Source organism: Limulus polyphemus, unplaced genomic scaffold (assembly GCF_000517525.1).
Source record: "Limulus polyphemus unplaced genomic scaffold, Limulus_polyphemus-2.1.2 Scaffold505, whole genome shotgun sequence".
Lineage (NCBI taxonomy): Eukaryota > Metazoa > Arthropoda > Merostomata > Xiphosura > Limulidae > Limulus > Limulus polyphemus.
This window is the reverse complement of record NW_013666115.1, coordinates 87,196-100,467: the sequence shown is the minus strand read 5'-3', so window position 1 is coordinate 100,467 and position 13,272 is coordinate 87,196. Positions and strand designations below refer to the sequence as shown.

At 33.7% G+C, this 13,272-nt stretch overlaps 1 protein-coding gene across 2 annotated transcripts in view; it reads right to left on the bottom strand.

Moving 5' to 3' along the window:
• Positions 1 to 13,272, bottom strand: part of LOC106458723 (Down syndrome cell adhesion molecule-like protein 1 homolog) — a 108,265-nt gene that overhangs the window by 26,071 nt on the left and 68,922 nt on the right. For both annotated transcript variants that reach the window (XM_022384995.1, XM_022384996.1), the window contains exons 11-12: positions 10,045 to 10,218; positions 1,840 to 1,987 (exon numbers count right to left, since the gene is read on the bottom strand). In XM_022384995.1, coding sequence (XP_022240703.1) covers positions 1,840 to 1,987; positions 10,045 to 10,218 — 322 coding nt within the window. The remainder of the gene's footprint in view (positions 1 to 1,839; positions 1,988 to 10,044; positions 10,219 to 13,272) is intronic.

The following is a 13,272-nucleotide window of genomic DNA, read 5'->3' as shown; positions in this document are numbered from 1 at the left end:
TTAGTTTAATTAATAATTACGTACCTAAACTTTACTTTATTTATTACCTTTCCCTAGTTAAATAAATCTACTAAGACTATGTATTCTTCTTTCTATATATATATGTGTGTGTGTGTGTGATATGAAACGCTCAAATCTAATTTATTCTGAATTTATCTACCAATACGAGCGGGCCCGGCATGGCCAGGTGGTTACGGCACTCGACTCGCGATCTGAGGGTCTCGGATTCGAATCCCCGTCACACCAAACATGCTCGCCCTTTCAGCCGTGGGGGCGTTATAATGTGACGGTCAATCCCACTATTCGTTAGAGTTGGCGGTGAGTGGTGATGACTAGCTGCCTTCCCTCTAGTCTTACACTGCTAAATTAGGGACGGCTAGCGCAGATAGCCCTCGTGTAGCTTTGCGCGAAATTCAAAAACAAACAAACCAATACGAGCGACTGTGCATCTAAACTTCAATTCAATCTTGAGAACATTCCTTTATATGACGTAGTTAATAGAAATACCAATAGATGGCAATGGTGCATAATAGTTTCATGGCTTCTTGCATGCTGAGGATAAATGCTTGCACTCAAGACAAATGTTTTAATATATGTATGTGTATGTTTAATATTGGTAATAATTTGAAACCTTTGGAAAATAACTATATTTTAGGGCCTAAACTTTCATAACACTGAAATCACTTATTTCATAAAAGATGGTAATCTCTAATAGTAGGGTGCAATGGCTAAGTCTAGAAACGCATACACTTGAATGTGCAATAATCTGTTCAAGAATATTCCTGTCACAAATATTTTTATATTTATTCATATTCTAAATGGTAGTTTATAGTATGCACACTGCAGCTAATGCAGAGGTCCTTATCTCAGTATACATTATTGAGTGCTCCAGATGCAATTACAATGAAATCTAAAAATTGTTAAATACTCTATAGTTACGAGAGGATATATTAGTTTCCATTTTCACAGGAGTTAAGAATTTAAGTAAACTTATTGTGTCCTACAACAGGACCATGATCAAAGGGGATCATTAAAACCTAAGTAAGCTTTAGGTGTCCTACAACAAGATCATTATGAACAGGGATCGTCAAATTCTGTATAAGCTTTACATGCCCCACAACAGGATCAGAATCAACGGGATCGTTAAAATCTCTTGATGTCCTATAATAAGGTCAAAGGGAATCACTAAAGTTCTACCAGGAGGGTTTCATAGTGTGTCTGATTTGTGGATGTTTCTTCAGTTTTAACCGCTTTGTATTTAGTACTCTGATTAGCAATAATCATATTTTAACAAATATACAATTTCATGTTAGTAAGCTACTTAATTTTAAACTTTCTTCACTATCTTTTTTTTTTTTTTTTACCTGTAGGGCTATGAGGCTATGTCCATGAAATAAAAATTAAATTTATAACTACCTTTAAGCAAATCAAGATTGTGTTTAAAAATAGTGGGATTGACCTTCACGTTATAACGTCCCCACGGCTGAAAGGGCGAACGTGTTTGGTGGGACGGGGATTCGAACCCGAGATCCTCAGATTGCTAGTCAAGCGTCTTAACCACCTGGTCATGCCGGGTCCGCACGAGGTTCTGTTATCTAAGTCATGTCTCTCCTAATATATGTATCTCGTAATAGGAAAACATTTGCAATAGAACAACAATACCTCGTTTAAAGTCGCTTTTAAGTTAAACAACAACACAAAACCTGAAAACCTGCACAGTACTCACGTAAAAATACTTGGTTTAGCTGTACAGTTTATGGTTGAAAATGTGTTTTGATTTGATTATAGCTTTAATACGTAGTTTACCTTTCCATATCGAAGATTCTTGTTTGCACTTACTTTCCATTTGGCTGCAGCACGTCTTGTTCGCTACCTTTGGTCCACTGAATATCCATCGGAAGGTCACCTTTAGCAACGCATGTGAGTTCCACCTTGTTTCCAAGAGGGACTGTGTACAATGGTTGTTGAACATGAACTCGCGGGGGTGCTGAAATGTGAGTTGAAACAAATATATTTACATATTGCTTACGTATACTTACAAGGTTTTACATAGAGAATTTCTAGCAATGTTTGTCCTTAATTGATCTTAAATCCCATAGAAACGTCTGAGATATGTTTTTCAAATAACCCTTTGAGCCTTTTCTTTTCAATCATGAATGTATATATTATTTGGAGACTTTGTTGTACCAATAACCCCAGATAATTAGTGATCTATCATACAGATAGTCACATTTACGTAAACCTACGTTTTAAATATTTCTGTCTAAAAATTTTAATTATCTCTCAGACATTTTATGTCTATTAATAAACACACACACACACACACATAACAAAGTTTTTACTTTGAAACTGACCAGGATTAAAAGACTTTTCTTGTGCAAAAAAAAAGTCATTGGATAATTTTTTAGAAACCCTAATAATCCAGTCGTTTATATTCCGCCGCTCCCAGATTGCTTAATTAACTGTACCTTAAAATTTGTCAAACCGAAACGCCAGGTGTCACTATGAATTGTAGGCAAATTCCGCAGAAAATACAAAGTATGAGCTTACCATACTTTGGTCTCCCGGCAAGTTCAGGTACTGTATTTGCCCAAATATAATGCGCAATCCAAATACCTCCCGAAAAATTGACTGCGCATTATATTCGCGCATGTTCAATTTTGTTAGGTATTTTACTAGAAGCTACCACAAAAAAATCATTAAAGCATCATTAAAGGTTTCAAAAAATGTTGCATATCCAATGCAATGGGTGGGACGGATGATGACATGCTGTGGGAATCAGAAGAGGATGAAGCAAAGGTTTAAGAAAGCAAATCCGATGGTAGTAAGAATTATAGCGATGACGAAGATTTGTGTGAAAATGACTGATTAGCTTAAGATTATTAGCACGTATAAACTTTTCAATAAATTTTGTAAAATTCACACGAAAAAAAAATTCAATGAATGATTTCCGAAAATGTTTAATATAAATATAGTTGTTTACTGTATTTAGAAAATATTCAATGCATTTTCTACACTTGATGTGTAAAAACAAATTTTCTTAAAATTAACCTTTCAAAATTGGGTACGTATTATATTCGGGCAAACACGATATTTTATTTACAACGCTAAAATCCGGGATTCGATTCTCTGCATTTGACAACCTATTGCAACTTTGCACTAAGCTATAAGACCACCCTCATGTTTGTAAAAATTTTCATAATAGGTTAAATTAAGCTTAGATTTCCTACACACTTTTTTCTCGATAAATTGTATTGCTTCAACAACGTTTTTCTTCAGTTTGTAAAGAAAAAAGGTTTGTTTGTAATTATGCACAAAGCTACACAATGGGCTCTCTGTGTTCTTCCCACCGCGGGTATCAAAACCCGGTTGTAAGTCTGCAGACATACTGCTAAAGAAAAAAAAAAGGGTGTGTACAAACTGCTATGCCTATAGTTCTAACTGGTTGACGGGAAGTTTTACAACAACGAATTCAGGCGTTACTGAAGTAATATGATAGCGTGTTATTTTCTCGAATGCACTCTTAAATATTTGAAATTATAAGTTAGAAGTAAAATCTAGACGTTTTGAAATTTTACAAAAAAAAAATCATTTACTTTGTCATTTGTTTTAAACAGGCTATAAGGTATTATACATAAACATGTTCATAAACAGTTTTCCATGGTTTTATTCTTGTTTTAAATAATTCTAAAAAACAGGCATAAGCTAGTGGTTAGCATGCTCGGACTGTGAACCCAAGAGCTCATTGTTCGCGTCACGTTACTGTTCGCGACAGTTACTGCAAAAACGTGTTCTGAACTTTGAGGAGTTGAGGACGCTGTAAGGGTGACGATCAAATTCCACTATTCGACTAGAGTAATCAAAGAGTCGGCGATGGGCGCTCTTGACTATCTGTCTTCCCTCTAGTCTATCAGCTAAAAACTAGAGACGGCTAGAGCAGATGACCCTTGTGTAGTTATGCGCAAATATCCCAAACAAACAAACACTATTTGTAACAATGACAATCAAATCCTACTGTTCATTCAGACAAGAGCAGCTCGCGAGTTGTCATAATCTGCCGTCCCTTTAGTCTATAAGTTTAAAATATGGGACAACTATACGTAGATAGCCCTTGTATAGTAGCTTAGGTTCTATAGAACATTCTGAAACAAACAAAATAATTCAGCACAAAATGTCAATAACTCATCTAACTTAATAAAATGCTATAAATAGATTGCAAAATATCTGATTCACCTGCTCAAGCCTTATTTTATATATAAAATAAATCTAAAAAATATTTACATACCAATAAAACCTTCTAGTATATTTAACTAATTAACCTAAGGACAGACGGGGAGGGGACGAAACTGGGAAGTCACGTATACGATGGACAAAGTAAAAATAATTCTGTGGATTAGTACACTCAACTTGTACGTCACCAGCATAATAATTTACTTCTTGCAAACCAGGAAATCACTTTTCTTCACCAGGATCGCTGCCTGAAACTCTATATGGCAGATCTACTATCTGTGCTAAGTATCCAGCAGCAAGCTTACCTTCGTATACTTCTTGAAGCATTAATACATACCGTACTGATAGTGCTTTGTGTGTGTGTGTGTGTCAGTAGTTGAAAAACACATGTAATTGACATTGATTATGTAATAGTGGTAGAGGTTGTCATGGTCGTTAGCGATCATCGCCATTTCCCTGGTAACCGTGATAATAATGCTCAGATGGCTGGGTTCAACATTCTTTATCCTGGCCTCCTACTTGGAGAGTATATTAATTTGGAGTGATGCACATACAATATAACATCTTGTGTGTTGTATGACTCAGTATATCTGCTTTACTCAAAATATAGACATTTGAAAACCATTGCTATGACATATTGACAGCTAGCAGAGTATTCTTCATGCTCTATTTGATGTGCTTAACACACTTGCTACATTGCATATTTTCTCGTTTATATAATATACATCAGTAAAAATAATTATGGACGCTCAGGTGATACGTAGATACAGGAGTATAAACAATGAGTAACTGCAACTAGTGGTCAATTTTACAATCAGTAAAATGCCTTAACACCAAAATAAAAGCGAATATTTTGTGAAATGCATTAGTATTTTATATCTGATTTAAACAACTTGTTTTTATGCTGTCATAAATCAGTCAAATTATTATTCTGGCATATTGTTTCAAATGTTGTGTAGTTATTGAAGTGTTCAGTTTTTATATAAACCCATAAAGTCTTAATAGTATTCATATTGGGTCTTTGTGTAGACCAGGCTTTGGTTGGTAACGTTCCATCACCCATCAGCCTCTTTCACACTCATGTATCGTTTTACTGTATTTTTGCATGCTTTTGATTACTGTCTTGCTGGAAGATGAACCTCTGCCAAACAGGTCTTGTTCCTGATGGAATGACATGATGAATAGGAATTGGCACGTATATGCCAACAATCAGGGTGCCTGTCATCAGTTTTGTGTGGATACCCAAAACCACTGGCTGACACGCTAAGGGATTGATTGTCAATCTTATAATAGACCACAGATTAAACTGTGGGGAATATTTTGTGGTATCGCACAGATTAGAATGAAAAACAAATATTTTAGAGCTAAAGCAAAATCAAACATTTCACATTTGTAATTTTTAGTCATTTACCAATCAATAAGATTTAAAAAAGTCTACACTAATAACCAAATCATTTTAGGGCTCTGGTGAATTAATATATTATGTTCGTGATAATGAACATTAATTGATGATACACATCACAAAAAGAGTAAGTTGTTTATTATCAATAGGTCTTACAAGCACTTTGCTGTTTACTCCACAAACGCATTCCTTAGAGTTACGATGATGACGTAATTCTAAAATTCAGTTATTTTCTTACTAGTGGTACACTATTTCAATAAATTTTTCTTCGTGCATTTAACAGTTAAAGCGCATAAATCCTTAATAATGCATTATTTGGTATTGGCCATAAACGAATATTTATAAGTCTATTTATGTAATTTTCGTATTTGTAGTATTTAAACAAACTGTGCGTTTTCTGCCTACTTGTATTAACATAGAATTTAAAAAAAGTCATTTATTCTGGTATAAGCAGGTTCCACATACAATTTTTGTCAAGGAAGTCGTTAAATTCCTTTTGTTCTTGCTAGCTATTGCTCTGTATCATTCACCCTGTAGAATATAAACTTATCGTGGGAAAACTAGCTGTAGAACAGGTATCTTTCCCACTGGTAATTAGGAGATATTAGAAATAATGGTTTATCTTGTATTTCATTGAGGAATGACTAGTCACTCGACTACTTACTCTGAGTAAATCTGATGTTAACGATTTAAGTAGCTAAAATGAGATTTAGGCACTCTGGAACATGATCTAGGAGAACTATCTTATAACCTGGATCAATGAGTAAGAACTAACTCTCTAGTAAAGGTAATTGTTCTTTGTAGCAAGTTAAGTATATATTTCAATTGTATTTGTTTTAATTTAAAATAGTTTATTGTGATTATGCATTTGCGTCCAGTCTTTATTTATCATGACTTCAGTGGTCAGCGAGCATAAAATTACTTTGCAGTAAATATTTTGTCGAACCTCCTGTTATTAAGAGGACCTGTCTTGTCTTTGTGAGTGAAATCAGTCTAACCTGAAAGAACCACAAGACAGCTTACAAAAATATTATTTTTTTCAAATAAACACAGAAATCTACTGATGTGCTAAAGGGTTATTTTTATTTTTCCTTATTACCAGTAAATGTAAATATCGTTATCTTGTTTATTTTGTTAGATTTTGAGCACATTTTGTAGACTACTTGCACAAGTTTAAAGTGATAGATTAGAGACAAAGCAGCTAGTCAACACCACCTATCGCCACATCTTGGGCTACTCTTATTACATCGACTAGCGGAATTTGACTCCTTACTCTTATAACACACCCGAAATGCAGAGAATGTTTTCTTTATTTGGCCGTGACTTGACTCGAACCTCAGAACCATAGCTCCACAGTCCGACTCTCTAGCCAATATCACTGAACCGCGATCGGCCACATCATTATCTGAAATGTGCTAGTATTTGTTTGTTTGTTTGTAGTTAAGCACAAAGATACACAAAGGACTATCGAAACCCGGTTTCTAGCATTGTAAGTCCGCAGACACACTGCTGTGTCATTGGGGGGCGAAATGCTAGTAATTTCTATATCAATCTCTAACCTTTCTCCTATAGTTGTGATATAGCATTTCCTACAAATAGAAACAAAACGGGAATGCAGCCTTATCAGCAAAAATAATGATGTATTTACCAGGTAATTAATAGCCTAAAATTTGCGTTAAACAATCACTTAAATTCCAGATGTTTATTTTCTTGTTTAAAAATTACTGACAAGTAGCACGTTATAGCTAACTTACACTGTCCATTTTGTTGTTTAAAAATTGCTGTCAAGTAGAACGCAATAACTAACTTACCTTGTTCATTTTGTTGTTTAAAAATTGCTGTCAAGTAGAACGTTATAGCTAACTTATCTTGTTCATTTTGTTGTTTAAAAATTGCGGTCAACTAAAACGTTATAACTAACTTACATTGTTACGTTATGAAATAAATATTTAAGAAGATATATCTAAATGTACGTTTGTTTATTTGAATTTCTGTTTTTAGGTTCAGCAATAAGTTTAGGGAGAATGTCATGTAAATACTTATATTTAATTGCCTCAATGTATTGTTTAAAATATATCCCAACAGAATCTTGGATAACTTAAAGGTTGATAGAGGAAATGGTAGATTTATTTTCGTTCAGTCTTTATAGCCATTCATTCTGCCTGTCATACCACAGATAATTCCTGACAGTTTATTGAATATTTAAATGTTTAAAGGTAAGTCAATTAAATGTTTGGCTACACCTTTAGTATTTACAGAATACTATTTTTTTTTTTGTTATGCACTGGTTCATATTCCCTTACAAACAATGATTTTTCTACAAAGTAAATAATTCATTGTTATCACACAGATCTGAACTGACCAGTTAAAAGTTATACATACTACTAGAGTACTTTATTACCAGGACTAGCTCTGAGTAATGGGATCCCCTAAAATATTTTCCATGGTTTTGTATTAAACTTGTATAACTGAGCAACACTCGCGACAGTAATGAACTTTTGGACATATCGTATTATAATATAAACGAGCTATAAAATCTCTAAAGTAGCCTTCTTAGTCTTGAAGATGGTTGTACAACCAATTCATAAATTACGAAGGCCAAAATATTCAATTATGAGTAGCTTCTGAACACAACCACTCTCAAAAGTGCAATAGTAACTATTAAAAAGAAACTAATCTTAAGTGTAGACGACTCTGATGTAGGAGATACCAAGATATATAATTTCAGTTACAAGATAAATATTAATGCACATTTTATAGAACTTGTAAGGAAAGTAATAATAATAGTAATAAAATTTTCAATGTAGACTACTGTGTAAGTTATAGTGAGTAAATTGTCTAAATCAACAGCTGGCTGCGCTTTCTTTTAACGATGTTTTAACACAATCTTCATAACGCGGCATGAGGTTCAGCTAGCTCGAAATTTAATTTAAGCCTAAAATCAAGTACATTTACCGTCCTCAAAATTGTCTGTAGATGAAATCATTTAGAAATTTTAAATATACAAGTTTACCAGACAGCTTAACTAGTTTGTTTACTGCATTTTGATAATAGCGTAGCAGCACTGTTTCTATTACAAAGGTTCCATCATAAGGCAGTCTCCCTGCAAGCATTTCATAATCCATCCAGCGTATGAGAACGCTAGAGTCCTAGTGTCCGTTTCAACAGCCTGAATGTGCTATGCCTGGCGACATAACTGGTATATCCACGTTTGGAATATATCTAATATTCATTTCATTCTCAAGATGCTTAAGATATGCAATGGTTAAACAGGAAGTATGACAAGAAGCGTTATTTTGGAGAACCCATACCATGTTGTCTTCGTTTCAAAATGGAAATCCTTCTTGATTATGTTGCATACGGTTGCCTGGGACATGAGAACGACTTTTGCAACTGATATTTGTGTTCGTGTATTCTCACCTATTACAAGACATTGCACTTTGCTGATCACGCTGGGGTACAATTTGTTGCAGGTCTCTTCCTGTATGATCCTGGTACCCCAAGTTGATCCACGTACCTTTGTTTTCCAATGCCATTATGCACAAGAGATATACTCGTTTCGGGCATTCTAAATCCCTAATCTGAATACATCTTTGTTATCTGATTGTATAAGTATTTTGTGTCATATACACTTTCAAAAGCGATCAATTTTCGATGTCACACACAACCTACGACTGTTAAATGGCGTCGAAATATCGCATGACTTTTAATGTAACGTACCAAATCCTCTGTAATAAAAACAATTTTATGTTACAATTTAAACTTATAGTGTTCTAGTCTTACAACATTTGTGGGTTTCTGATCCCGAACCATTAACTTCTTAAATATATCAAACCTATTTATTTTCAATATGTCTGCAAATATCATATTTGTTTCAGACAGAATAATCAAATTGGAAAAGTGTATTCAGGAAATGTTCGATCTTAGAAATATTATCAACTGATTTACAGAAACATGTAATGTTGTTTTCATTTCAAAGTAATTACAAGATCTATTGAAAAAATCCAAATGCCATATTTTACGTTGAATTGATTTTCATTTTTACCATTACTATTGGTCATACTAAACCTGATTTATGTTCATAATCGTTCTTTATTATTATGATACCGAAAATACTAGGTATTATACGTTGTTTCATAAATTCTTGGTCCCTCAGTTACTAATTTCAAGAAATAATACATTTTTACATCACATTTTGCACTCATCTATTTAAGTGAGGTAATATCGTCATTAGTGAGTCCAAAATAAGCTTAAATTATATTAAGCCTAATTTATTCTTGCTAATATGACCTATTATTATCGAGATTTATGCATAATAAAATAATTCTTATTTCTATATTATCATAATGCTTTAACTGACAAAACTAAGATCATAGTCCATTCGATATTTCAACGTAAGAAGGCATACACACCGTGAACTATCACAGTTATCAGTTTGCTAAGGTCTCCCCCAACGTTATTGCTGGCCTGACATAAGTAATAACCTCCAGTCTCTCTGACAGCATTTCTAATAGTTAGGGATCCATTTCCGTAAATGATATAATGCTGACTGTTATAAACTGGGACAAAATCCTTCGGAGAACTGCCTGAAATAGAGATATTTATATAATTATTTTAATACGTATAAAAGTGAATTGACACTTTTAAGAAAATCGTTAACTTAAATGTTTTCATGCTATTGCGTGTTATAAACATTATGAAATAGGTTTAAGTTTCAAAACGCATTTTGTTATTCAGTTGCCTCCGATGAGCATACAAGCAAGTATAAAGTAAAACCACATCAACGGTGTACTATGTTACAACTAATTTCATTATCGCTTTATAAATTAAACCAGTTCGCTTGTATAACAGATTACCTTCATCATAAGTAAAACATCATAGTAAGACGGAAAACATATGACGACAAGGTTCAATCAGATATATTATCTTAGCTATGATCCCCAATATTTGGTTTCTCTATTCTACGTGTTCTGTATAATTTCGGAAAGGGAAATAATACACAAATAAAAGGTAATGCTTGGTTAAACAGTAACTAAGACGAATGTTTTAGATAGTGTAATAACATTCATCTGCCTGAAGTAAAATTAAGATGACATTTCAAACTGCTAATGCAAGTTTTCGTCCACTACAAGTTCGAAACGTCGTCTCTTGATTACTGGAAGTGGATAAAACTCATTATGTTATTCAAACCTAATAACCATATATACTTTTATATTTGTTTGTTTGTAATTAAGCACAAAGCTGCACAATGGGCTATCTGTGCTCTGCCCATCACGGGTATCGAAACCCGGATTCTAGCATTGTAAGTGCGCAGACATACCGCTGTGTCACTGGGGGGGCATATTTTTATAACTTAGTATCTATGAAACAACCGAAAATTACAATAATAACAATGTTTGGTCTTAATTATTCAGCACGTATATTCAAACACTTAGAGCAGAAGTCAGAATTAACCTTATATACGTCCAAGTTAACATTATAATTAGGCCGAGACTTTGGTCTACCTTGTATTAGTCGGTTGCTGATTGGCATAAATAGAAACTTTTCTACTTAAGTGTACGATATAACAAAGAAATCATTCAAATATCTTCCTTCAGATAAAAAAGGAAAAACGAAACACTACAAACAGAACAATTGGGAATTTTATATAAGATGACACCCACAACACTGTCATAAAGTTTTTTTATATATTTACTAGCAGAGTACCTGGTGTTGCTCGGATGAAAATGATTTTAATATATTTAGTTCTTTATTTACCTGCTAATTTATTTATCTACTGTAAAGCTTTTTTGTACACAATATTTTTTGTCTTGCTGTCAGGAGCAAAGAAGAAGAGATTATGAGCAGGTAAACAAATGAAGTTTTTAGATCGTTTTAACACATAATTGGTCATGGATAGAATGATTAGGAGACGTCCTCACTGAAATAAGAAACGTAAATAATAGTCCTCTTGATCATACATTACCAAATCCGGCCTTTTTAATTTGAGGACAATTGATCTTCCTGCTTTCACTAAAAATTGCTATATTGGGCACTTTGGCTTCAATTTGCCATCTCAAAAAAGCCTCTCAGGCAGTGGCCACATAGCCCATGCTACTTCCCGCACAAAGTTGTACCCCGAGTTTGGAATTTGTAGCTTTAAAGATGTGGCATAAGGATCAGAGAGAGATGGAGAGAGACACACACAAACACATACACACATTCGCACTTATATATATATATCAGTTAGTTTGTGAAAAGCTCCCTGCTTTTAAGCTGAAGGACTGAACTTGTTTCCTGTATATTGTTTAGAGTGAGGTTGATTACTTCATCGTAAAATTATATTTTCATAATGTTAGTTATGATGTTCAGAGAATTTCAACAAATTAGACCAGAAATATCCAACCACACGGTAGTGTGTCGTGTGGCCAAAACAACCTGCACAACACACTGTGTGTTTTTAAGAGGAGTGATAGTTTGGTAATTTTCCACCTTCTGTAGCTCGGACTTTGATAATCTAAACTATCACATATTTTCAGCGGATGTGCTCTACTGGACCCTTACTTCACTTACCAAATTTCATGGCAATCCATTAAAACATACACGGGATATAAAATTTTCAATTTTGATTGAATTTTTTCCTATGTTTTCTTCGCACCGAAAGTACAGAAATTTATTTGATAGAAACTTTTCATATTTTTTTTTCCGATTTGGTAAAATGATAGATCTTCATAACGTTCAATTACATATCAAAGTTGGTCAAAACAATCTATAATTAGGTGTCAAATTTAGTCTAAATATAAGCCACACGTGCAAAGTTATTCAACAAAAGCTGCTCAATTTTGACCAAAATGTTTGCTTACACCTATGCAAAAAGTCACGTGAGCTACTGATATGAAATTTTTACTACAGCTTCACCTAAGATGGACTGTTTTTAGTTTATTGTCATTCGGACCATAGACTACTGATTTACAGCAGCAAACGATAAGGTGAAAGCACGTACAAATAGATAAGTATTGGTTAGGCCAAGCAAATTAGATTAGCAGTTTCTAACTCAAGTGATCAAAAGCATCATGCGGGTAGACGGTTGTTATTCATTATTCATTACAAACTTTTAAGTAGAAATTTGTTAAATTTTATGAAATTCTCCTAATCAAAGTGCGTTTAGCGTCACATGATATTAACTTAAGCAATTAGTGTAAATAATGATACTTGATACGGCTGTACCGAGTACATGCTGGTGACGACAAGAAAGTGTTAATCTAATTTTCATGGCGTTACAATAAAAATGATCTTATTAACTGTTTTAGAGAATAAAAACTACGACCATATATTTTATAAAGAATCTGATTGGTTCTGTAAAGTATAGGACTGTTCCGAATGTTAAGGTTGCGATCCTAAAACTAACGTCGGTTACTATCGAGTGTTACTTTATCTTACTTGCTGTGGTTTGTTGGTGTGTATTGACAAAAAGTCATAATATCTAATCACAAACACCTTAGGTGTGAAAAAATGGTGTGTATTGACAAAAAGTCATAATATCTAATCAAAAACACCTTAGGTGTGAAAAAATGGTGTGTATTGACAAAAAGTCATAATATCTAATCAAAAACACCTTAGGTGTGAAAAAATGGTGCGACCCAAAAAAAGGATTGAGCGTG